This window comes from Patagioenas fasciata, chromosome 19 (genome assembly GCF_037038585.1).
Source record: "Patagioenas fasciata isolate bPatFas1 chromosome 19, bPatFas1.hap1, whole genome shotgun sequence".
Taxonomy (NCBI): Eukaryota; Metazoa; Chordata; class Aves; order Columbiformes; family Columbidae; genus Patagioenas; species Patagioenas fasciata.
Window position 1 is genome coordinate 5,897,821 of NC_092538.1, and position 27,669 is coordinate 5,925,489.

Consider the following 27,669-nt stretch of genomic DNA (forward strand, 5'->3'; position numbering starts at 1 on the left):
GGAGACCAGTGAACCGGTCGGCACTGGCAGATGGGACCCAGGTGACACAGGGCAGGTGAGGAGCCTTACCCCACAGTTGCCAACCTTATTGAAGATCTTTTTCAACATGTCAAACCTGAATCAAGCTGCACTCTCCAGGAATCTGACTGCAGGATGTATTTTTAAGATGGGAGTGGGCATATCCCAGAAACAGTGCAGTAGGAGTCACCTGAAATTATTTTGTTAACCATTATTTATGACAGCTGTTCTCCCTCTGTGTCTGAGGCAGTTTGCAACACGAAAGATCCGTGGCTGGATAATATAAAATTCATAAACAGATGTGAATCAGACAGACCAGGAAAGGCAAAGATGCTGAAAGAGGGAGAGGAACAAAACCAGGTCTGATACCTGACTATGCTTCTTCAAAAAGTAAACTAGTGACTGGTTGGGAGCTGGTCTGCTTTGGACGTGAACAGAATACAACCAAATCTGCTCAGGCTGGACAGCCACAGAGAGAAAGGAACACTTGTAGGCAGGAGAAAGCAGAGCTGTGGATGTGATCTCCCTCTCACTGTAACGCTGCTGCAAAGCTGGTGTTTTGGGGCACTGGAGAACACTCCTGTCAAACCCCGCAGTGCTGGCAGCCAAGCAGAACCTGCAGTGAGCGCCCAGCCCTGCCCTGCTGTGCCTCCTCACAAAGCCTCTGCCTTCGGAACGGCCCTGGGGCTGTGGGACCGGCTGGGATCCGCAGGGCATTGCTGGTGGGGTTAGAAATGCTGATGAAGATGAGAGCGACCCAGAATTCATCAGTACACCAACACTGAAATGCTTCTTCCCCACCGGAGACGCTGCCATGCCAGGCTGGCAACACACGTGGTGCAAAGGGATGCATCCCCACTGTAATTATAAGTGGAACAAGCCCATTCCCCTCTGAATACAGCGAAGACAAATGCAGTGTAGTTTTCCTAGAAACAGGTGGACAGTGTAGACAAATGCAGTGTAGACAAATGCAGTGTAGTTTTCCTAGAAACAGGTGGAGCCTCTTGTTTTGGCTACACGGGGGATTTAATCTGCTGCACTGTATCACTACCCTAGCACTACAAAGAACTGGCTCCTTGCAGCAAAAAAGCCACCCTGAGCACCCAGAAACTTCTGATCATCTTGCCACATCCCCAGGTGATCACAACTTGGATTTGCATGTACAGTTTATGCGCACGATTACAGAAACAGGGCTGGGAGGCAGCAGGAGAGCAGTTCCCATCTTCCTGCCCCAATGCTGAGCCAGGGTGGCCTTCAGAAACACAGGACAGATTTCATACCGTCTCCAAATAATCTGCTGTAGCATTTACCTCTTTTTTCTCTTAGGAAGTTCTTGCTAACATCTAATCTCCAATTCCACTTATTGTACTGTTGAGCCCTTATATGCAGATAACAAACCAGGCACACATCAGTCATGTCACATCTCCAAAGTTCAACTGTACAGGAATTAACCTTCCTTATGAGATACATGAGGTTTTTCCACCACGTTGAAACATCTCATTACAGGGGCAATATATATATATATAAAGGCACCAGAGGCAGAAAACCTTTCCTTTCTCTGGTGTTAGTAAAAGGAAGGTGGAACTGCTCTTACAGGGTCACAGCACCGTCTGTGACACAGCTTCCAAATCTCTTGTATCCATCTGATACAACAGTGTGAGCCAGAAAGTATCATCCAAACTGTTCCCACATTAAGTCAACCTCCAAACACCTTATTTTCCTTCTAGTTGTACTATGCCTAAGTGACAGGGACATGCCAGGGCTCTTCTCCAGGTTCAGCAAGGTAAACTCCGCTTGGTTTGTCTGCAGAACTATGCCAGGCTGTTAACATCTGCACCGTGCCTGCGTGTCTCCTCCCAGCGGGAGGAAGGCAAAGGCAACTTATAGTCAGCACCAGACTAGTCACCTACCCACATATTCAGCATGACATTATACACAGATACTCTTATTTTTTGACAATTATGAAAAAGAGACTAACCCCAGAAGTTTGTATGTCATGTGGAAGCGTCTTCTGAATTACTGTAGTTGCCAACCGTGAGGTGGTCCGAATCGGTTTCATTACTGAAAAACAGTAGCTTTTTTTTTACAAGCTGCAGTAAGGGACTGAGAAAGACCATCTTCAACACGGTGACCCTTGAGCGCGGATGTCCCCACGTACTCAGCTTGCTTCCTTCTTGTTCCTGTGTATTGGAGGTAGCGAGCGGGGCACGGGGGCCTGAGATGGGACTGTGGGCTCAAAGTTGAACCACCAAGCTCCGTGAAGTACCTCTCGCTCTCCACCTAGCAGTCCACGCTCCAGCACACAGCAACCCCTCACCACGATGGCCTGGGCTGTGACATGCTCACGCAAGGGTAAGAGGGGCCTGTGATCTCAACTACTGTGCTCCCCTGCGGGCCGTGCGGCCAACACCTGAGATCCACCAGAGCAGAAGCGTGTAAAGGATGCCCAGCCAGCATGACCCAAGCCCCTGTGCTTCGTGCAGCCTCATGCACTCTGCTGAGCTGAGGTTCTTAACAACGCGACATCCTTTACCTGAAGGACCAAGGCCAGGGAAAGAGTACAAGCATAACGTTCGAGAGAGAAAACAGGCTCCGGTACCTCCCCATTTGCAATTGCCAGGTTACTCACTGTTGTTCAGCTTTGGCTCGGTCACTTAGGAAGAAGAGGGCTGTGGCCAGGAAAAACATCCCTCCTAGGACAACGACAAACGGGCAGAGCATGAGTGCGTACCCCAAGCTGAGGAACTCCCAGACTGGGGACTCCTTTGTGCTTTGTCGTATCAGGTCTGAGATCTAGGAGAGAAGAGCAAAAAAATTAATCAATTAGATGAAAAAGGGACATGACAACGGTGAGGGAACACGATTTTCTAAACAACCGCCCACTGAACATGTGCGTGAGGTTTAAATGGAACAGTGTGTTCAGGAAAGGCTGAATGTCCCCTCCGCACTTCAGCATTCCACATTCTCCCCACAGCCCGCTCCAGTGTCTCCCGGCTGCTTCAGCGACTGAATCCATGGGTGCTCAACCTGGCTGCACCGACCAAGGCTCCCGGTGCGCTGAGAGGGCCACCCCGGCCCTGCTTGATGGGTGAGGGAGCAACCAATCCTCTGCAATTTCTATCAAGTCCTGTTTGCTCCTACACCTTACCTGCCTCGCAGCAAAAGGAAGCACTCAATTCCATTTCTGTGTATTGAGTGGGAAGGGAGAAACGTCTTTCAAACCACAACAAAACTGAGATCTCATCTGATTTTCAGAAACAGGACTTCAACGTGGGTTTTTTATCATCGTGTCTGAGGCATAGACCTCATTCCCTCCTCTAAGCTCCTAAACTTGTTGCACTTTGCAGGGTAATTGTGTGCAAGTCATGACTCACACCGAAGAACCACACACCATGGGTTAAGACAACCCGCATCTTCCATCAGCCAAGAAGCGTAATTATATGAAAGGGAACACTAGTTTGTGTTTACAGGAAGGAGCAGTGACATGCAATGGCAGGATTTAGTTCATTATGAAAAGCTTTTGCTCAACCTCAGTAATATTTAATGACTGTCTGTAGCTAAAACAATCACACTGTAATATTTACTGTCCAGCAAACAACTTTACACTCCATAAATCCAACAGAGCGGTAGCAGAAGTATGGGTGAGTCTCAAGGCATTGAGTATTTAAATGTCCAGCTCTGTTTTTAGTCTGTGACCTTTTGTTGAGGCAGAAATACTAGTTTATACCAAAAGACTGCAGAGAATTTGAGGCATAAAGTCCTACTGCTGTGCACACACACAAGTCGGTTCCAGAAATAGGCAAAGCTTGTGCAGCAACTTCTGAACTGCTACATTACATCTAATGAAAAGGGTGCTGTCAGGCAAAAACTACAGGCAAAATCCAACATGCAAGTGAGGACATGTCACAGACAGGAGAGATCACCAGTTCACAGCCCTGCAAACAGCCAGGGCGAACTGGGAGGTGAAGGTGTATGAAGAGATGTCCCAGCAGAGGCCAAGCACAACAAATGGGCACACAAGGGGACACTCGTGGGGACTCCAATGAACAAGTCTCAGAGTGTGCAGAGGGGGACACGGGAGCTTTGGTGGCACCGGTGCCTTAATGTCCTCCTGACTGCTCAGCCTGGCTCCTGCCACAGGGAGGAAAGGAGAAGCAACCAGCCTGATGCTGGACGTAAAACCATTCTGCACACCACGGAGCAGAGGACTGGTTCTCAGGATGGAGCATTCTCCAGTAGAGGGAAATCAATAAACACCGAAAGAGTGTTATCTACAGAAAGAACTGAAGGTTTTTAGACTTCTCTGCTTCATATCCTGCTCTAGAAAGGAGGAGGAGGAGAAAATGTCAGTGCTTGGGATGGAGCTAAGGAAGTGTTCCTGTTCTCTCAAAGAGAACTTAATTCACAGTGTACAACACACGCAAGAGCATTATGAACAAGTCTCATGTGAGGACTGATGGTTAAAAAATTTTTTAGACTGAAAGGCAAATAACAGCAGCTATTAGTCTGAAAGACTAATTAACAAAATAGCAACAAGACTTGAATGTGAAGAGAATGCACTCACAGGAAATCAAACAGAACATGCACTGCACCCATAAGACAGCAATATGGGCTGGTAGTTTATTCCCTCTTGTATCAGGACACCTTAAGTCCCAACATTTCCCTTGCTCTTCATTATAAACCAAAACTTGGCATTGAATCAGCCCCTCTGTGTGCAACAGCCAGAACTGAGGCTATTCTAACTGGAAATTTAGAAATTCTGAACCACTTTTCATTTTGGGAATGGATACAATTATCCTCCAAAAGGACCAGACAATAAATCACTCGGCAAATTGACATGATAAATCAGCAGCAGAGGATTAAAAGTCAGGCATACGCTCCCCATTGCTCCGTCTTATGGATGACACGACATTCTAAGCTAAAACCTGCTTTGAAAACGTAAAGTCTCCAGCAAATGAAACTCCCAGTGCAGTTTGCCCACACCTTCCCTTCTAAGGCATCGTGTTGACCTTTTATACCAACAAATCATGTTAATATTGAATACGCTATCCATCTTCTTCCTTTTTAACCCAAAGTATTCTGTAAGTGCACGCTAGAAAAAGCACTGTTTCCTCCCATCCATGGTATAATTCTTCCCACCAAGCCAGTGGGCTTTATCTAGGTTTCCTACAAGCTCCTCACCCATGTCTGCATCTCTTAACTCCAGAACTTTATCAGAGCCCACATATGTTTTTGCTGTTAACAGTCGCTATTCCCTGTTGTTTTGTTCCACTCAGTTACAAGCCACCTGCTAAGACTGGAACTTTGGCATCTCCTCTGGAGGACACAGGACATAATTACAGGCTGGTGCTCCAAGAACAACATGCTGTTTGCCAAACGGTCTGCTCTGTATTGCCAATTTTTAGCTTTCCAGACTCCTCGCAATGATAGCAACCCAACTTGTCTGACTGTGATTTGGCAAGACCCAACCTCACATCGTATTTGATGTCTTCTCTCTATCATGAGTAACAAAAAGCGGGGGCTGTGTGCAGAGTCAGAGCCAGTTCCGTGGGATTCCGTTCTTTGTTCTGCCCGTTGGTAGGTGGCAAAAAGCTTCAAAACCTTTACCCAAAACTCAGGGGTGGAAAATCAATAAGGACATGCTTCTGCTGCTTTGCAGTCTATTCAAAAGTCTTTGGTAACACCCTATGAAAGTTCACATCGTCTCTTCCCTCGCTGTGTGACACAGACCTCAGACCAAGAGGAATGACTCTGCTAAATAAACTGCAGCTCGTGGCATTTTCCCAACGGAACACAAACGGTGCATGTTCAGCGGGTGGCAGCCACCGGGATGGAGTCCAGCGACAGAAAACTGCCACTTGCTGGAATAAAAACAGCAGAGCTGCGGTGGGCATGATCCCAAACCCCCGACCGGTGAGTGTGTCTCAGTCAACGAAGGAAAAAACGGAAACTTCTTTACCTTTCTTGGGAAGCAAGTGCTGTGTTTTATGAATACTGGTCAGGCTATTGATGCAATTAAAGTTCTAGGGCTGAAGCCCTAGAAAGACGCCTCGCTTCTGTGCTCCTCTTCCTCCTGAACAGCACGAGCGGTTAAATTAAACTGATTTACTAATTAGACGACGTAATGGTAACAACATCTTTGAAACCATCATTTCATCTACCTTGTCTCATTGCTGAGTCTGTACATCTCAACTCCTCTGCAATCGCTTGATTCTTCTAACTTTCTGATGTTGCCTCTTGGGCACAAATCTTGCTACATAAAAGGGTATTTCCACTGCAGTATCTGGCACAAATACCTGATTTTCATTATTACCGATGTGATACAAGGCTCTCCCTGGCTCCTCTCTTCAGTACAGGTCCCTGACACAGCACCCCCTGTAACCCCACAGTGGTTTGGGTTCACCCACTTGGAATTCAGAGATGCTTGTGAAAGATTTCTTCAAGTTTTTGTTTTTTAAATCTAATATCCATGCAAATGAAGACTAGAAACCAAAAAGAAGAGCTTCTATAAAGCAAAAGTAAACAATTTGCTGGACCTGTGGGGGAGCACAAACATTTATACTGTGCTAAATAGCATGAGAAACGCATTATAAAACAAGGAAGTAAAGCCAGCTAATTTATTATATTCATTCTGAAAGCCACAGAAAGGTAAATCAATTATATTCTAAAAGTTATTTCAATTTTATCGTTGGCACCTTTGGATGTTGGAGGTGAAAAAAAAGTGCCAAACAGCTATTTATTTAATGAGATTTTTAGTGCACAGAAGGAGTGACACAGCAGATGGGATGGAGCTTGAAATACCTGAGTGAAACAACAATCAGCTCTGGATTTCTGGGCTTTCTTTGATGAGATACTTTTACATATTTTTGATGTCCATTTATCAAAAACACTGAGAACCTGCACTTCTAACCAAAGCCATTGGAAATGACAGGTGCACAGCAGCTCTGGAAAAGGCTGTGAACCTTTGGCAAAGAGCATTTTATAGATGGGAAGTCATCTGTTTTTTCAGGGCAGATTTAAATCTTGTCTGGTGCTGAGTCATCAGGAGTGAGGAGCTTGTTAGCTCACCACAATGATGAGATAAATCCTATGTGTTTGGTCTGCAGGTGCTTAATACTCCCCTTTTTTTTTAGTAGCTGACAGCCATGTCAAAGACTTGGCCTTTCCACGCACTATGAAAAAGGCTTTTAATTACTGAGCTCAGCCAGGACCAGAGAAATCCTCAAAGTCACTGCTTGAAGACAGAGATAATAAGGATGAGGGGCTGGGGGTCCCTTCCTCGCAGTATTTCCCTGACGCACGTACATGAGACATTGGACTCCCATGTTACCCAACACAACCTGGACCACCGGCAAGCACGGACGTGGGGAAGATCTCGACAAGAGCAGTGATTCCTTTAGGGCTACAGAACCAGCAGCTGGCACTTGGTAAAGAAAGAACAAGAAAAACCAAAACTGTGTATTGCATTTCATCTGTCTCCATCAGCTGATGGAAGATGCTGCCTATACACACTCAGAGATACTATAAATATTAGAACACATAACAGGCTGCAAAGACCTCATGCACTCTGTTTTACTCCAGAGTAAGCATGTCCACAGATCTGAAGTAGTCATATCATTTAAAACCATAAAATACGAATTTTAAACCATAACACATGAATCCTGCTTTCTCAGGCAGGCATGTCTCTACATATAAAACTACTTCCTACATCTCTGAAACTAAATCAACAAAAAGGCTGTCTCAAACTGGGACAAGAAGGTTGTGGAATCTACACCTCCAATTATAACTTTCATTTTTAAAGTATCTTAATTGCTGCATTTACTACAATTTTCCTTGAGCTGCCCCTAATCAAATGCTGATCTGCCTTCCCTGATACTCTGCACCAGTGGTAATTAACACTGTTCTGCTAAATACTTGCTAAAGGAAGGTCATTAGCATTCTTGCTATTTAAGTAGCTCATTAGATCTAGTTTATCAACCTACTTACATAAGAAAGTTGGGGAAGGGGGAAAAGTGAAGGGTGACAGGCTTATTAATAAAATTTTTCTAGGTAAGATTAGGAATTGCACAAACCCCATTCAAAACAGAGCAGCTGAAGTTTGCTTGCAGTTAATTACAAGGTCACTCATGCTCAGACCTCTTTTTTGAAAGGAGATGGTTTGAAAGGAAAATCCCTGTTCAGACACTTGTGGTCGCTGCTGCCAGGAGCAGCAGGACACCTGGGCCCTGCAAACCCACACGGATTTGGGTCGTGGGGTCTGCCAAGAGGAGCCTGTTCGAGACCCAGCAATTTGGGTAACGCTGGAGGTTGTGTCCCTCAGGTAAAACCGAAGGTGCAGCAGCCAAGGAGGTCAGGACAGGTGGTACCAGCACCAGCGGAGCACAGGGAGCAGCTTTTAGCCCATCCAAAGGTGCTGGTGGAGCAGAGCTCATCTCTGGCACTTCACACATTGACATTGCCAGGTGACAAGCAGATACCGACAAGTTTCAATCCCTAGACCTGATGGATGGTTGCACAGGGAAGATAAGAATTTAATAAAGCAGGAGGGTGAGAGGAGAGCCCGCAACAGCGAGGGCAGCGTGTGCCCACGACCGATTTCCCCAGCACGTGTAGAGTGAGCAAACCTTCTGGAGGTGCACGTTTCTCATCACAGGCAGGGCTGGAAGCAAGGCAAGGATGGAAGAGGAAAGCACGGCTGTGCTCAGGTGGGGAGCAAATCACAGACTTGGAGGAAGGAAAGAAAAAGCACAGAGGGACAGCCTCAAAACAACAGAAAAACGACTGTCTGAAGCAAAAGCGTAATTCAGCAAGTGGAGGAAGACCGCTGTTTGTGTGAAGGAATAAAGTAAACCCCGAGTAGGGAACACAGACTCGTGCACGCATGTGTGCAGATGAACGTATAAGTACGGGGTCATGGGCACATCTTAGAACTATTTAATTTTAAAGGGCAACAAAGATTTAACCAGAATGAATAATACAAAGAGCTGGAGCTATGATGCAGCCTGAACAGGATGAACCGTGTTTCACATTCTGCTGCTGGCTGCCTCCACCCAGCTCTCCTGAGCTTGAAATCCTGTCCAGATATGAAGCATGGGGAGAGCAATTAGATAATCTTTACCTGACAATCAACAAGGGTGGTGGGATTTGGGGTATTTCTGCATAGTCAGACCTTTCAAAGATGGAAAATGACAAGAGATATTTGGTGTAATGCACTGAAGAGGTGAGATTTCTCACCGACTACCTCAAGAACAAAGCATGGAATTGTACTCCAAGTTGTTGAACAGGAATTATATAAAATCTGCAGGTTATCACAAAGGTTCTGAAAAAGTTACAGTTATCTAGAAATAAAAACTGTCTCATCTAATGAAATACTGCAGCAATGCCTGTTCTTATTTGTGAATGAATAGGCAGCACTGATTTATAGTAATTGATCTCAGTGCTTGGCAGGTAGTAAAACCTTACTCAAATTACAGCCGCCACCCTAAAACTGCATTTGCATAACTTCTTTGTAAGACAGTCTTCAGCCTTTTAACCGTAATAAAAGTTATCAATATTTAAAGAGACATGAAAAATAACCACTCAGCTTTCAAACACTAACATATGTTTGGTGCTTTGGGTGATTTTAAAGAACCGCGTTGCAAGATTTGGAACTGGAGGAGATCATAGAAAAATCTGAGTGTGACCTTCAACTCTTACGGCTCTGACAGAGCGAGGGAGCGATCGTATGCAAGGCTGCAGCTGTTAAGTACCTTCTATGTTCCACATGAGGATTATAAGATCAATACAACATTTATTGGTAGCCAGCAAACTGAGACAACTGCCTGTGACAGCTTCGCCCTACAAGGACATGGGTATCTGATTCTTTGTTAAAAGTGCTGCTAGAGCGAATCTCACTATGAACTCACCAAAACCATGTAAGGTTCCAGCCATATTTGGATCAAAACACTGCTCACACAGCAGTGTGAGTTCATGTCCTCGGGCTGGGGATTCCCACGGGAACTGGCTTCCCAAATTTCCCTTAAAGTCAACAGGAGCAGGTTGCCTTGAAACTCCTCATCATCACCCAAGCCTTCTGTAACCTGTCCCACACAAAGGTCTCCATCCACCAACGCGGCTGGACAACGCCAACGACAAACACCTGCAGATTTTAGCAATGAAGTTGATTGCTTTTCTTAGCTTTGCTGCAGAAGTTGTCTGTTTGGCCTTTCACTTTAAATAGTATTTGTTTGTCTGTGTTATGCAAAAGCTGCAGTTGCCCTTTCAGTCCCTGCAGCACAGGGCGCATGAGTCAGCCAAGCCGGTCCAGAGGCTGCAGAAAAGGATGCTGGTGGTGTCCATGAGCACCTCTCTCCTCTCCTGCCACCGAGCTGTGTGCTTGGGCAGCCTCCTCCCAAATGAGAACTGCCCGACAACCACAGCATTAGAAAAGAATAATTCAAAATCGTAATTAATATTTTCCCAGTCCAAAGAAAGCCTAAGGCAGCTATTTCAGGCTGGCATCTTTAAGCATTAATAACTCACAACTTGCCTGATCTCTCAACACCAGAAGGGCAAGGCACATTATTTTCTACAACCAAAGTCCTTTTTTTTAATCCGTGACACTAAAGAGCCCCAGGCAACTTTCAAAATTAATTGCAATCCTTCAGAGTCCTTGCTGTTCCTCCCAGACATCCCTCTTACGTAAGGAAAAGACAGAACGTGCAGCAGCATCACCTGCATCCCAGACCCTGCCCTCCTTCCACTCCCCGTGCCGCCTGCCCTGCACAAAGTAGCCGCCGCCAGTGATTCCTTTGTTCTCACCGCCTTCAAATAATTTCTAAAATAAGATCATTTCTCCCTGGATGCCCAGAAAGTAAATAAAGAGTAAACTAAACTGCACAAATTTATTCTGCTGAGGTATTTCTCATTTCTTCAGTCCGTTCAGCCTTATCTGAACAGCTGCAGCTTCAGAGAGCTTCACAGCAACTATATCAGCTTTGGAAGGTGGCACTCAAGGGCAAATATTTATGTATATATAAACACATATCTAAAAATTAAATATAAATAAATATGTATAGACACACACCAGTGTCTATGGGATGAACAGAGGCGAAATGATGTTTTTCAAAAACTCCAAGGTCCCCAGCAGCCAGCGGCTGTGTCACACAGCGGTACCGAGCTGGAAGAGCACAACAAAGTTGTGTCTCTCAGGTGATGGGACCAGTAAAGATCCCACTTGCATCACTGGAAAATGGGAGCACCTTCAACACAACAAGATCAGTGCCGCTCGGGGCTTTACGTGGAAAATGCTGTATTTTATAAATGGTGTGCGTTCTGTGAAACTCAACACATCCAACTCCACAGAAGGGTGCAAGGGAAAGTAATTATCCAAGTATATCTAGATTTCTTTTCCTCATTACATTTCTCAGGACATGTATTTTCAGCTGTGAATGTTCTCTGATTGACAGCTTTTGGAGGAGGATCTGTGGTTTTGCTCTGCACTAGGATACTGGTGGCATAATGAGGGACATGTCCAGTCAGACCAAGGCCAACAACTGCGGCAGAAATAGAAAAGGAATACTACTAAAATAACAAACTATACACACCAGAAAGGAACACTAATAAAACCTCTAAAACATACACACCCATCCTGCCATGGATTTTGCACCATCATTTATTATCATACAAAGCATGTTCAAAGTATCAGCAGGTCAGAACAGCTGCATGTTGCTACCCATAAACTGGGTAGCAACTGGCTTATGAGGCCAGATTCACAGTTAAGCACACACACAGAGCTCTGTTCCCATCTAATTTCAACCACTGTCCCTTTACAGAGCTGTCTATAAGCTTTACAAATGCCCCAGGCTAACAGGGTTTAGCAGCTCACTTCTTGTGCCCAAGTGGTCCTTCCGAGGTTGAACTGTAGCTCACAGACAACATAAACATGTAAAAAGGTTGTATTTCACTGCACTGCTTCCTATTCTACCAATAAATACAGGTCCTCCTTCCCCAGCATGGTTCAACTTGGCATTTTAGATAAGCAGTTAGTAAACAAAATCCAACATGGGCAGGTAACCTGTGAGCACTTACAAATCCAATCAGGTACGGACTGCCAGCGTCTCCCAGGAGGTGCGACGTGAAACTCTGCAAGGCCACTGCGGTTGCACGGCGTGTTGGAATGACCACGTACTGCAAAGAAGGAGAGAAGAGAAAGTATTACATAAGGGAACCGAAGTAAGAACCTGTCCTGCCGTCTTGTATTGCCCAGTTTATATCCAGGTCAGGACAAAGTCAGTGGCAGACACAGCCACAAGTCATCCCCCCATTAAGGGACCAGAGTTCACAGAAAATAGAGCCCTAACCATGGAAGGGGATGAAAATTGAAAAAGAAAAAGGCCCAACAAACTCTTATCCTATGGAATGACCTTAATTTTACAACACAAATTTAGGAACCAAAAAAAGTATCTCTTGCATAAAACTTGTGAAAGAAGCTGGCTAAGAGCATCTGCACCAAGTCCATATGTCCTAGTTTAGAAATTGATCATGTCTTGATTTAAAGGCTGTAAGTAATGAAGAATTCAATGGGTCTGTAAATCCAAGTGAGCATTTTTTCCATTTCTAAGCACTGAACCTTGTTCTGCCTTCTCCTGTTGCTCTGAAAAGCATCTGCCCTGCTAGAAATGGCTCTCTAGTTTCGCTGTTTGTACACCATGATCCCTTTTACTTCTCCACTTTCTCTCTGGGCTGCCTTCAGTCTTTCTTTACAAAGTATGCCTCCCCAGACTTCAACCCATTCTCGCAATCCTTTCCTGAAGTCGTTTATTAATTAGATGTGACATTTCAGGACTGGCACATCCCCAGCTAGAGATACACAGAGATGGATGTACCTCAGCTGGCTGAGGGAGGAGAACTCATTGCTCAACAGTGACGTGTCTGGGGGGACAGGACCTGACCTGAAGCACCGTTTTGGAGCTTTTAATGCTTCCTCTTAGGGAAGGTGAGTTGCCCTGTCTGCAATGGACAAAGTTTGCCATAAAAAAGGGACAGAGAAGAAACATCAATGAGAAAATCCACACTAGAAGAGAACAGATGCCTATTTAGAAAGAGCATTTTGTTCCATGCAGAAACAGTTAGGAACGATGGGTAAAATTAGATTAAATGCTCTTCCTTAGGGTTTTACCGTGTGCTTTCGGAATGACCCGCCTCTTCTTTCATTACTGGTTCACAAAGCTGCAAATGCACGCTGCTAAAGCACTTTGACAGCACACATTCAATGGGTTCCCCTGTTCAACTGCTGTTGTGCAACACAAGATGATCAGATCCTCAGCAGCCACCTGGCTACAGGTGTCAGACACCGTCCTTTGGCACCCAGGAGCTCAAAACAGACCTGAACGCTCACAGAAATCCCCAGAGGAAAATAAAAGTCTAGACTTTATTAGAGACATGGAAATGTCCTGGAGGTGACACTGTGGAACAGGACAGCCCCGCAATTCATCACCATTCCCTGAAGATGCAGGGCAACGGGTGAGCCTGGGTAGATTAGACAGAAGGAAAAATGAAAGGGATTGTTGCTCTTCCCACCTGGCCCCAGCTCACACAGGCGCAATGGAGAAACACTCTGCAGGAGCTGTTTGAGAAAAGGGCAGCTGAGAAGATAAAGTGAAATTCTATTTAATGCAAGACTCCAGAACTGTGCAGATCTGTGAAACAGGGAATTTTGAACTGACGTTAAAATATTTTTCTTTCCATAAAGTTTATGTCAATAAATCTGGAGAGGAAAGCCTGCCTGGCTCTGTATCCTATCCATTTTCTCAGCAAAATGACAAAGGAAATGGGAAATTTATTCAAAAGCTGCGATGTTCAGGGAGTGAATTCATGTCAGTTGGAGAAAGAAGTCTGACTGACATCTGCATCAGATGTGTGTGTGCATATAGGTATTTATACACATGAATACACACAGACGTTATACATAAATTGCAGGTATACCTGTGCTATGCTTACATGTAGTTTTGCAAGTAGCAATACAATTTCCAGCAAGATTTCAGTTGGCATAGCTGAAGAAGTTTAGCATTATGAAGATCCAAAACTTCTTCAATTTATTTTGGAATTCAAGTGGCAACCACCCACAAACCACCCGCTCCCCAAAGCAAAACCCCAACATACGGCAAATAAACGACCATGAGATTTTCCCTCCTCCTCCAAAAAGATATTGGGAATAAAGACAGACTTAGACCAGCATCTCCAAAACACCAAAAAAAATACTCTGCTCAAAAGACATGTTGTTCTGATGGAGAGGAAGTAGTTGGTAGCACACATTATCTACTTTTCTAGGAAGACAGCAGTAAATTACAGCTCTAAATGGGCATTTTGGTACCAAAATAGACCTAAATTCAAACCATACGTGGCCTGGTTTGAACATCCCATGGAAAGTGGAGGTGGGAGAGCCGCAGCGGTGCGGGTGGAGGGACAGTCCTGGCTCATCCCCAGCTGCAGGTTGGGAGGGAGGACGGGCAGGGAGGCTGAGCAAGCAGCTCTGGCAAACCTCTGCTCTTTAAATACCGGCTCAGAAAGGCTGTGGTTTGCTGGTGACATCCCCTTCCTGCAGTGAAACCAGCAGAGCTGGTCCGAAATGAAATAACCAGGAAACCCTTCTCCCAGAAAGAGGCCAAAAAGGTAAGTTCTGATGTTCATGTCTAATCTTTGATAGAACCCCCTGATTTCTAAAACACTTTGCTGTTCTTTCTGGGTCAGACAGGAATCTTCAGGACAACACACCTTGTCCTCTTTCAGCACCAAAGGCAAAGAAAACACACGCTGACCCCATTCCAGCCACTGACAAAGCCTGGAAACAGCCCTGGTGTCCCTGTTGTAACTACTGCTCAGAAAAGACAAAGGCTATGACCCAGTGAAACCAGTCCCAGAGAGACTCTTCACTTGAGCTGGGCAGAACCTCTCTAAAAAGCACTTTTAAGTGAAGTAAAAGGAGGCTGAGCTGGTCTCTGGATCACAGCATAGAGCAGCACACATCCACCCGCAGCCATCGGCACCCACGAGAACCGCAGAGACGCCCCTTGGCATAAAAATGGGGCAGTATTGTATATTAAATAAATACAGTTTCTTTATTTATAGGGAAGGTAATCAGAGCAAAAGCAACATTCCTCCATGGCTACAGCACAGCCAAGCACCAGCCCCTGCCTGTGTTAAGCCTGAAGGAAGACTGTGACTCTACAGCAAAACATTAAGGCAGCATCTCCATGGCAGCTCATGACCATTTAAAAAGAACTCATGTTTTAAAAGAAAAAAGAGACTTTGCATAAACTGGAGGAGGCTTTTCTCAGCGAAGACCTGAAGAGATTGCGATTGCAATAGCTGAAGCCCTTTAAATCACCTGTTGGCTTTTACACAGAAATGCCACCGAGCCTCTGCCCATCAACTTTATTTTTGAGACATGCTTTGGAGGAAAAGAAACACTATCAGGACCAGATTCCACAAAGTCCCAAGCACATCGAATGTTACGCACTTGCCTGCTGCACCGAAGCTCATTCATTATTGCTGTTACAAGGCAGTTTTAATGTTGCTTTGGGGTTCTGGCAATTTTGAGGCCAATTTGCAAAGATGGCTGACAAAATCTGTTTCATAATTAGTGTGCTCCATGAGAACCGACTCCCTTTCCCTAAGTACCACCCGAGCATGTGCCTGGGAGGAGACTTGGAGAGTTGCACTCAGGAGAATAAGATCTGTTCTCTACGAATTCGCATTTGGAACAAATATCAGTCTTTTACAATCTGAGCGCTGACAGTGTATCAAACCCAGCGCTCAGCACCTTTTCCTGCAGGCAATCTGAGGAGCTGCACACCGACCACTACATGGGCAAGAAAAGTAGATGCAATGGAAGCACAAGGCTATGAAGAGCCAACAATTAACTTTGAAGATAATAAGCAAATATCCTTGTTTTTCTAAGGAAATTAAACTTGCAAACCCTCTGAAGATGCTTACCAACTTGTTTTTTAAGCAGTCATGAGACTGGGAGAGCTACAATAAATCATTTGGGATGCAGTTTCCAAAAAGCCTCACTTCTGGCATAATGGAGGCAGTGGGAACAAAGTTCAGCCAGTATGGAGAGCTTTTCATCCATGAAAACATGGTGATGTTTATGTATATGATGGAAGTGTTGTTATGCTTACACTAATAATGCTTTTAAACTCCTTACCAGCCCCAGGCAAGAACAGACACACTTCTGATTACACCAAATAAATAGTAATCAGTAGAAACTAATTTGCCAAACATTTAAAGTGCATCTTGCTAAAACACATCCACACCTTTCGCTGGCGAGGACTTCTTCTAAAGCTGTCAAACATGGTTAGAGCCCTGGCTCTCACCTGCTGTCTGACTCAACATCCTCTCAAGCCCCTTGTGTCATACGGATGCACTTCAGACCATCTGTTTACGGGTTTGCATTGATCTGCGTGGATGTTCACATTTATTTGTACAGCACTTTTACAGGTCTATTCACGCTGATAATGCATTAAGCTGGGCACTATATAGGACACTCAGTTCTTTAGTCTAAACAGACAAGAGAACAGCTAGCTTAAGAGTTGGCATGAATTAGCAAAATCCAGTTTTTAACATGGTTTTAGTTTCTATCCTGTGTTTTGGAAATTGGAACTAAGAAATTATTTCCAACTATTTTAAGACATTTCTTATGGAGTTCTTTTGCACTAAAGCAACATAAATAACCGCAAATGCATCCCTACAAAATGCAACTGAATAGAGGATGCTGGGAAGACAGATGGCAAACCCTATAAAAGCCATTCAAAAGCTACAGGATACTGAAGTCATATTGAAATCAACAGAAAAAAAATCTCAGCAATTAAAACGGGACAATGATGGCATCCTTAGTACAACTGATACAACAAAGTAGTTGGTAGAAAACTGTCTTGAGGCAACACGGGTCTATTTTCAGCTCTCCCCCTGGCCAGATATTCTGGAGGACCTTGAATTTAATTAAGCACATCAGCTAATTCTGACCAGAGAGAGCTGGGAGCGCTCCTGGGAACCCCACAGCCAAAGGCAGGATGGACAAGAACCTCTGGCAGGACGCAGCAATGAGCAACTACAAATATTGCGCTATCATTTCTTCCTCAACAGGGCTGTCTGTAGACCGCACATCTGTCTAAGTGCTGAGATACCACTTAACAAAGGGCCACCCTGACCTCAGCACAAGCTGCAAACCCCATGTAAGCTCAGAGCAACCACCCGTTGGCCCCTGCAGAGCTCTACCACCTGATGCCAAACGGGTATGAGGAATGAACCTCGGTAATTAAAAGCTATCTAACGCTACTGAAGGACACTGATAATTTTTGCTTCTCTGTGCTTTATTCACATCTGAGAGAAGTAGAGTCAACAACACCACCTCCTAAAGCGTTCTCTGCACAAACGAGTTAAAGACTGAAATTTCCTTAGGCAGCACAGTTATGGCAACTACAGAGCTACCGTAAAATACAGGGTGTTCCGTAAAATACAGGGACAGACCGAACCACTGTATCTCTGCAACCACAAACCACCCATGAATTAAACTCTTGCCATGGGAAAGGACAAGGCATAGAGTTTCAAATGATTTATAAAAGGTTGCTAAAACTGGATAACTCATTAAACCGTCTGTAAATTTTTGTGTAACATGTTGCCATTGTGAAATATACTGCTTTGAAAGCACATGCACCTTTTTGAAACACCTTGTGTAAACACAATCTTGAACTTAAATCATAAACAGAACCTAAGCAGAAGCTTCAAGTTCTTTGCTCAATCAATATCTCAACGCCATTATCTTTACATCTAGGAATACTGAGCATGATTGTTTTCTCGTTGATATTTGTACAAGCAACAAATACCAGTCAAGGGAGTTTTCTATTGATGCCAGACTGATTATATTTTTAGTTCTGTCAACAAGCTGCCAAAAGACCTCAGGCAAGTCCTGTAATGGTTCTGTGCCCTACTTTCTTTCTTTTTCACACAATAAGCAACAAGTAACCTCCCTCACAATAGGATTGCAACATAGAGTATGTATGATAGGCTCCATAAGTCTCTGATGGAAGCATTACAAAATATGCAAGGTCCTCTAACAAACATTCACACTATTTCATAGGAAAACCTGGCTGCTGAGGTCAGCTTGCTTATTTGAAAGACTTAAAGAGCTCTATGGTGGAGAAAGAATAGAAAATGAAGGACATGAGGTGAAAAGTCGCTGACAGCTTCCTCTTGGACAAGGTGGACACAGTCCAAAAATTCTTTATACTTTCTTTTCCTCTCTCCTCTCCCAGAGGTGGGTTTCTATTGTGCATGTGTTGAATGGGAGGTTTGCTGGAGCTCAGCCACGGGGAGAGGGATGTGGCTCCTTTGTGGTCAGAAGAGGGAGGGAGGGAAGGATTTCCTACTGCAGAACAAGGCCAAGTTATTGATAACAAAATCCACTAATGTGTTGACTATTAGGAAATCTTGGCTGATTTCTCTGCATACGGAGTTTGCGCAAATAATTAAAATTTGGCAATTCAGTAATAGTGTTCCTTTTGGACATTTCCTCTTCCTGGTGCTCAGAAGAAAGGACAAGAATAATATTTATGTCTTTTTCTCCCTCACTTTGCTTTTCAGCAAGTTAAAGAAAAAAAGAAAAAGAAAAAAAGGAAGAGGCTGAAGTAGGGGCCAGGAGGTATTTGGAAGAAATGGTGAATTTCAGGTTGTTTTTGCAAGCTGACAAACTGGCCACCAGAAGAGAAAGATGCTGTTCCAAAGTGCACTCACCATTAGTATGTCTGCTGTGATGGCCCAGTTTGAAAACAGAAGAGTTTCTCCGATAAAAATGCAAATCTGTTGTAACAAAACACACAAAAAGGAGAAGATTTATTCACTTGACATTCAACGGAAAAATAACCTGTCACAAACCCTCCTTTGTTGCTTATTTGTCTCAACTCTACACAAAGGATTCTTTTGTACACAATGCGCTCCTGCTTACTGTTGTGGTTTATCCTGAATATCAGAAAACGATAGATTTTTATCAGAGCTCTAGAGAGTTGCCCTGCAACTTCATTAGTGTAAACTGTTTATGATCTACAGAACAGCTAAATAAAAGGCTGACACATCTGGTAACAGAAGAACACGAGAAGCCAAGAGGAAGAGACAGTCCTGGGCTTCCAGACTGTAGTGGTTTAACCCCAGCCGGCAACCAAGCACCACACAGCCACTCACTCACTCACTCCCCCCTCTCAGTGGGATGGGGGGAGAGAATTGAAAAAAAAACACATGGGTTGAGATAAGTACAGTTTAACAGGATAGTAAATGAAGAAATGATAATAATAGCATATAGAAAACAAGTAATGTACAACGCAACTGCCCACCACCTGCTGAGCAACGCCCCGTCCATCCCCAAGCAGCCACATTGCCCAGCCAGCTTCTCCCCAGTTTATACACCGAGTATGACATCATATGGTGCGAAACATCCCTTTGGCCAGCTGGGATCAGTTGCACAGCTGTGCCCCCTCCCAGCTTCTTGTGCACCCCTCACCTTCTCATTGCCAGGCCAGTGTGAGGAGCTGAAAAGTCCTCGACTGCTCAGTAACAGCTAAAACATCAGTGTAGTATCAACATTACTCTTTATTCTAAATCCAAACCCCAGCACTACAGCAGCCACTAGGAAGATAATTAGCTCTATCCCAGCTGAAACCAGGACATACTTAAATAATTCTGTTCCAAAAAGCCAGCTAGAAAAGGCAAGATGGCCACAAGTGCCCAAAACACAGTCATTTTCATCACCAGAAATCAAGTTATGTGTTAAGATAGCGAAGCCAAGCTGGGATTCAGAGTGGGAAACTTTTGCTGGAGGGAGGTAGGGGTAGAGGGGCTTGTTTTGCTTATTTTTAATCCAAATTGGTTCCGCAGTGCAGTTCACCAAATGGTTCTACAAACAGTTATAGCGGTTGAAGAACTGGAAATGATCAAGGAGAGAAACTAATTTAAGCTGACCTCATCATTAAATGTTCATCAAACCGAGTCCAAGGGAGCAACAGTGACGTGGCTTCAGGAGGAACGTGCCTCCATCAAAAAGCTTTTTTCGCATATTTCAATCATGAACCTTTTCCTTTTTTGCTCTACGTTAACAATTCAGCAAAGAAATGTAGGTTCAACAGGACGAAAAAACAAGGACAGAAAATCTTCCACACACGTTTCCCTCTTCCTTTGTGTATTATGAAGAGCTACTTAAATAACCAGACTTGTAAAAACCAGCTCTCCCGTTCCCCAGCAGTAACAAGCAGAACTTCTTTGATCTCCCCCAAAGGTTGCTTTTTGCCCAGCCAACCCAATTCTCTTTGTGGCATCTAGAGAGAAAACATTACTCCTGAAATCCCTATTGGCACTCAGAGATAACAGCTATGGAGATTTGGCTTCTGGTAATTGAAGATTCCCCTATTAATTGCCTTATGTTCAGTTTTTGTTATGTTGAATACGCTAAAATTCATTAATGAGGCTACAATTCATTAATGAAGCAAAGCCAGCAAGAAATACACAGTACACTTTTCTCTGAGGAAACATTCAGATGGATGTTGGTTTGTGGTGTTCTCGTCAAGCTTTGATGTGCTCTGACAGTCACAGTCCCTGCCCCAGTACCTGTTGCTGGCACAGGCACAGTTTGGAGTGGGAGAGGGACCCCAAGATTGGCACCTATGGCTCTGATGTGACTCCTACAAGTGTCTTTCTGAGCTGAGCTGAGATTGCCTAAACCCCTCAGACCATCATGTCACCACCAGGAATAGTTTTTGCTTTATTTAGCAAGTCTTACGCATTAAGCTACAGAAAGTTTCCTCTATTTGTTTCTAAAACTGTCTTTGTTTCCCACACATTCTCCCTCCCTATCCCCTCTTCTTGTGACTGGATCTGCTTCCTCTGTGGTGGTGTCTGAGCCAGTCATTGTGGCCCAGCTGGTCAGCTAGGAAATCTCTTTCCATTTTCCCACTGCTCACTGGTCTGCCTTGAACTTGGCTCTCACTGGAGATGACAACGGCTGAGCCAAGAAACACAGACCCAGCAAATCGAAGTGCTGACGGGAGGAGAAGCCACATGTCACATAGCTCCAGGTGGGCTCTCAGGACATGCTCAGAAATCCACCCCACTACAGCTTTGCAGCTGCTGTTGCTGGGGTTCTGCAGCTGAAGAGATTAAACAGAGCTTGGAAAAGATGCAATCACACTTCTGAATGCAGCATTGCTATGCCCTGCCTCTTCACACAGCACTGCAAGCAGGCAACTGCTTGCCTTCAGGTTATATAAATTACCTACCCGGACACACATATGAATTCTTGCACGCAGCAAGTAAAGCTTGCCTCCTTCTGCAGAAATTCAGTGCAAGTCCTATAAATAAATCACTGAACTTCAGGGTGCACCACTTTTGAATTGTTGAATGTGTCTCAGCCATGAAACACGTGCTTAATATGTGGATACTGGTGAAAGGAAAAGAGGAACAAGAGGAAGATCAAAAAGTAGGACAAAAGATACAGACATTAAAAAAAGCCCGTCCTTCAGCTGCTAATGGGGATTTATAAAAATGAGTTCATCCGCTGCAAAGGGCGCATGAGGATAAGCGGCACTTCTGCTGGAGAGACTCGAGGGATGCTCACTGCAAATAGGGCAGCCTCCAGAACAGATCAATAGCTCCTGAACTGGTCACGGGTTTGACTCCTCACGCACTTTTTGAAGCCTCATTTTACACTGAGATTTCAGCTCTAGAGATATATCCTCTTCTGAATCCAGCTGTGTTGTATAATATGTCACCATCTCCATTTGGCATCCTGCGGCTCATTTGTGATGAGCTGATAGAAGTTATGTCTCCCTCAGGACTTCTGTTTACGTGATCAGTTCACAAATTCTGATTCCCAAATATGTTAAGTAGTTTCAGTGCGGTCACACCAGCAGCTCTCACAGCAAGATCTAAGCAGGTTATAAACTCCTTCCATGGCTATTTGCAAAGTCCATATCTGTCTCCATCTTCATTATCCATGTTTCTCTTTGAAATGGTGGGCAAGACTCCCATATGTGTTCTTGAATTTGAAGCAAGTCTGAATCCATCTCAGCATTGGGCAATATCCATGTCTCAGAAGGAAAGTCACCAACACCATGGGAACAGAAAAACCCTGGAGTTAAGCCTGAGTTGCTGTAAAAGCTCTACGGCAAGGTTCTGCCCTGGGACTTGCTGCTTCTGCAAGATCATAAAGTGTCTTTGAGGAATTGAAATAGATGTTGAAATTGAGGTACAACAGGAACTTGGAACAGTGTCAAAAGGAAGGCAAAGCAAAGCAAAGCATCGCTCTCCAGTCATTTGGAAATCTAAACTAGCCTAAAATCTGCTGTTGAAATGTCTGAGTAGTGTGATACAATGGTGCCACACAGCTAATGGCTTTCAAGAGACAGGTTTAAAACCCAGCATTTCAAAGAGTACATATTTCAGAAAGAGTGGGACCTGAAGATATGCAAATTGCTGTTTTAAGGAGCTGGATTACAATACATAAATCCACATGCTGCTAGGAACACAGAATCTAAGAACCAACTGGACTACACAGGCAAGCAAGATAGTAAAAGACAGAAATACAAGTGTCTGGGCAGGTAAGCGATAGATAATTCTGCTTTATTCCACCTTGCAGCCACTTTTACTACTGCCAATAATTTACTGGATCAGTATGAAAAGACTGGAGGGAAAAAAGAAGTCTGTCTATCTGCTCCAGGTAGGAGTGGCTGCTACAGAACTGGAATAGCAGCTGCCCTTGGGGACCCAAACCACCTGCAAGACAGGACTGAGCTGGCAAGGAAAAAGTACAAATGATCAGGGGAGGAAGAGACAGACAGCAGACAATCAATTTTACTGTATTCTTTCCAGAGCAAGCTATTAGAATGGATTTTGAGATAAGGAAGGTAACCTAGTTCATAATGCTGTCCACCCAATCTAGGTTTTCCAACTCCAGAGTCAGAAAACAGTCTCTCCTTCATTTTGGACCAATGAGACTTAAAACAGAGGCTGGGACTACACCATAAAGCCTTGCAAAACAGGAAAAGCAAAGGGAATTAAACACTCTGGAAGCCTGTAAGATTGCAATAGCATTGAATAGCATGGAAAAACAAGGGCTCACTTGCCTGAAACTTGCCTTGAAAAGTCAATTTGACTGACACATAGCACCACCATGACAGCACCTTGTGTTACGAGACCCTGGTAGCTCCAACACAGACCTGTTCCCTCCGTGGGGTTCACATCTGTAACACTAAACAGCAACCACGGCAGGTGCTGTGCTCTCATTTTCTACTAATCTATAGTGGATGGGTTGGCCACAGATCTTCTAACTCCAGGTGATTTACAAACATTAATGATCTAAGCTACTCTGACCCTTTGTAAATTAAGAATCCCAATTTTTGCCAAAGTTATTTAACTTGCCCACTGTCACATGTAGAACCTGTCAAAGAGAGTGAAGATCTCTGACTCCCCAATCAGCACAGGAACTAGATTCTTACCTGCTTTCTATGCATCAGGTTTCCCTCGGCAGATATAGCGTATTTAGGGCTACGGAGAGGCAGTGTTACCTCTTCCTAACAGCATCAGCAAATAGGCTTATATTCCTCACATCCCCTCCATCTGCAGATATAACTTCCTTTACAAATCATTGACTCTTTATGAGATTTACTGCTCATGCATTATAAAATAAATAGTTTCTAAGACAGGTTAAATAATACCATTGATATTTATATATTTGCACAATGCAGAACAGTCACATGGCTACATAAAAGAAAAAAACTAAGCAAAAAAAGATGACAATGAGACCAATAACCACCTTTTGCTGCAATATCTTTGAAAATAATATTTCCAGCTTAGAATGGGAGGACTCTCTGCATAAAGAGACTACACACCACACAGGAGCATGTCTGTCATCGGGTCGGAGAAGGGAGAAAATCACAGGGCTGGCTGCAGAGAGAAGTGGAGGGAGGGACGGGTGGAGGGATGTGACAGATCTTGTCACTCGGAGCCGATGAAAGGAGGGTTAATGCTTGGCTGACCATTAACACCTTCTTACAGGCTGTCCGAGGTGATCTTTTTCTGCTGATCACTAATCAAAGGTTAGTTCTAGACCATGCCACAAACCAGAGGAGCAAATCTCCTTCTGACACTTTCTAAATAGCCCCAGTAGGCATTGTTGGTTCACGTTTTAAAATTTTCAATCTTTCTTCTTGTGCTTCCTTCGTAACGACGAAATACGAGCATTGAAATATTCAGAAAATAACCACGGCTCGGCTAGTGCTGGAAATACAGAGAAACAAGAACTGCCGGAGAGCGGCTGGTAATGGTAAATGAATTATTCTTCCTGGGTGGAGTGTGCAGCGCGGTGTGGAAGCGAGGGTGGGCTTTCACAAACTATCCTACTACTGCAACCATCTCATGCTTTCCCTCAAAAACATCTCCCAGGTCCCAGGCTTCTCTCTACTATTATTATTACTATTTCAATACATTGAAAGAGAACCTGGGACCTGTTAGCTGTACTGGATTTCCACTCTACTGAAAGCAAGATTCTAGCCCAAGGCTGGATTATTACACTTGAGTTTTTAATTTGTCTGGATCTATCCAATGCTGTTTTATATATTTCAAGTATAAACACTCTGGGAGGGGCTATATTTTAATCTGCATTTGTTCAGTATTGTGGTTCCTGGGCTATGATGAGGACTTTCAGGTGCTATGGTAATACAGATAACAACAAACTGAAATTACACGGTAATTACTATCGGTCTGCAGCAATCTACCTAGTTATGGAAATTAATGACACTTATCACAAGTAGCCAAGAGCTTGCCCACAGACAAGTCATACTGTAATTACTATTTGGTACCACTGCAGCTACAATACCCTTATTGTAAAGAAAGGAGACAATTTTCCTGTACCAAAACACTGGGCAAGAGCAACAGAGGTATGGATAAAGGCATATATAGAACAACCCAAAGGCAGAGAACCGTGGTTTTCCATGCATGCGCTAAATCCAGAGCTCCAAATTCTGATGACAATTAAGGAGAAGGGACAAGCAGTTGAGATATCATTTTCCCTTCAGGCACATCTAGATAGCACCAAAATACCAAGAGGCAAAATGAAGGGGAAGAGCAAGACCAACATCTGAGGTTTGCTGCAGGAGAGAATGCACAGGGTGTTCTAAGGAGTTTGGTAGAGAGGGAACAAGTGAGACAGGCAGATGCAAAGGATTATACTCACATAGGCTCCCACAATGCTGCTCTTGGCAGCGACGAAGATGAGGCAGATGAAGATGGCTGAGCCAAGCATGCCAACAGCACAGACAAGCGGATCAGCTCGCTGGGTTTTTAACCGGCACCATTTGGTAGCTCCAGCCCCTGTGATTACACCCAGGAAACCAGTGAAGCATGTGATTGCTCCGAAGATCAAGCTATTGAAAAGAAAAAAGAAAAAAAGAGACAGTTATTTTTTCTGGAGGTTTTCCCAAAAATGGGCATGGTCTTTGAACACATTATTAGGGTAAACTGACTAATGGAAATCTGCACGTTGGCTTTGCAAGTTCAAAATAAAACAAACAAGCTCCCTGCTGACTGCCTGTGGTTGTAGCACCCTTTCGTTGAAATTAAGAAAAACATGACAGATGAAATTCAGCCTTGTACACAGGCATTGATCAATACGCAAAGATGTGCAAAGGGCTCATATTGCTTCTTTGTGTGACACTGAGCTACCTGTAAAGTGCATAGTACAGCTAATTATGTGTGTACAAAACATTGATAACATAAGGGGAAATCATGGACAGAGCAGGCACTAGGAAGCTTAAGCGAAAGGAAACCTAACAAGACTCTACATACCGGTGACTTTTAACATCTTTCTAACTCCTTTCAGACGACTTCAAAAAGCCTGATTAGGTTATTTTGCTGTTCTGTTACACATTTGAAATATGTTAATTACATTTAAGGAGCCAGGATGTGTCAAGGATTCTCTGTATTGCACGTGCAGGACTTGGGCTACAGAGTCTTTGGTAACGACATTACAGCAGCTCCAGGGCAGCTCAAAATACAGGTGTCATCAAGGAGTGAAAAGTCTCTCTGTGTGAACGGCAGACTGGCAGTCTGACTGGAGCTGTATTTTCTTCTCACTGCATTTTTGCAGAACAGATGGAGACTGCCTGCTGGGCACTGCAGTTGATGGTACTCCAAACCACTAAGTAGTTTACTTGAGATGGGATTGTGTCAGCTAGAGCAAGGAGGTTTCTCTAATATTACTTTTCCCTCACAAGCTACAAAGCAAAAGACTTCACAAAAGGCAGTTTTTCGCATCTTTTATTCACCTGGAGAAATGCTTTTTTAGCATTTCATGTTTTGTGCCGTCACGGTAAAGCACAAAACAATGAATTACTTCTCATAGCTTATGTCCTACAAGTGATTTAACTGGGACTGGAAAACCACACTACTGTATAACATCAAGCAATCCAGGCCAAAGTGCCCCAGATCTCTGCAACATTCTTCAGCACAACTCAGCACACACAGCAGTATATGGAGCAATCAAACAGCGAGTCCTCCCTCACACAGAAGCAAAAGTTTTCAGGGTCAGTCCCTGCATCCTTGAGGGGAATCGGTCCAGCCTCTGAATTACAGCCACGATTGTGACTACCCAACCTGCCAGCTTATTCTGCTGCTACCACACAAAACTGTGGACCTCAAGAAACCACAGAATCATAAAATGTCCTGAGTTGGAAGGGACCCATGTGGATCATCGAGTCCAACTCCTGTCCCTGCACAGGACACCCCACAGGTCACACCATGTGTCTGAGGACATTGTCCAGTCTCTTCTTGAACACTGTCAGGTTGGGGCTGTGACATCTCCCTGGGAGCCTGTTCAGTGTCCAGCACCCTCTGGGTGAAGAACCTTTTCCTCATGTCCAACCTGAACCTTCCCTGGCACATCTTCCTGCCACTACTTCAGGTTCTGTCACTGGTCAACCAAATTCTCAGCTTTCTCATCATCCTCTAAGGCAAAGAAAACAGTTTATTTTCTACTTCTGAACTATATCCTGGGAACTAAGACAAAGCTGAGGTCATCGCTTCTCCATTGGTTTGACTTCATGCGATGAAGAAAAGAAGAGAAATAAAACCCAGTTTACAATCCCAGCATTTCCTATCATTGTTGCAAAGACCTAGAGGAAATTACTGACATTCTAGTAACTTGACTCCATGGGACTTGCCTGTTTCCTCTGGTAAATAAGCCCCCACCCCCTCTTCCCTCTCTTTAAAGCAGCAGAGTATGAATCTCACCTATCTTTGGTGCCGCAGGGCTGTGAGCTGCAGGTCTCCGCTGTCTTCTGCACGACCTGTGCTCTGTGAAGGTAGAGAGGGATCCACATGCCAAGCGCCCCTGTGGCAAAGGAGACGGCTGAGGTGGCCAACGACGAGAACACGTAGCTGCGGCTGTGGAGACACAAGAGGCAAAACCAAGAGAAGGTTTAGTGAGAAAAGTGAAAGAGCAGGAGCCCCAGGACAGGTGCCAGCGCTACAGTGATGTAACACAGTGTTGTCCCATAGAGCCACCTCCCTTTGCCAAGGGGCAGAGCTCATACAAGGTACAAAGCAATGGAGAATAAGAGGCAGGGAATATTT

At 44.3% G+C, this 27,669-nt stretch overlaps 1 protein-coding gene across 3 annotated transcripts in view; it reads right to left on the bottom strand.

Annotated features, from left to right (window-relative positions):
* Positions 1-27,669, bottom strand: part of SPNS2 (SPNS lysolipid transporter 2, sphingosine-1-phosphate) — a 122,582-nt gene that overhangs the window by 13,297 nt on the left and 81,616 nt on the right. Inside the window, exons 7-12 of one of the 3 annotated variants that reach the window (XR_011741901.1) lie at positions 27,328-27,480; positions 25,274-25,463; positions 18,793-18,858; positions 12,088-12,186; positions 2,648-2,811; positions 1,997-2,079 (exon numbers count right to left, since the gene is read on the bottom strand). Coding sequence is in view for 1 of the 3 variants with exons in the window: in XM_065853414.2 (XP_065709486.1) it covers positions 2,648-2,811; positions 12,088-12,186; positions 18,793-18,858; positions 25,274-25,463; positions 27,328-27,480 (672 nt within the window). In the remaining 2 variants the exon portion in view is untranslated. The remainder of the gene's footprint in view (positions 1-1,996; positions 2,080-2,647; positions 2,812-12,087; positions 12,187-18,792; positions 18,859-25,273; positions 25,464-27,327; positions 27,481-27,669) is intronic. The other 2 variants (XR_011741902.1, XM_065853414.2) reach the window with 2 other exon arrangements.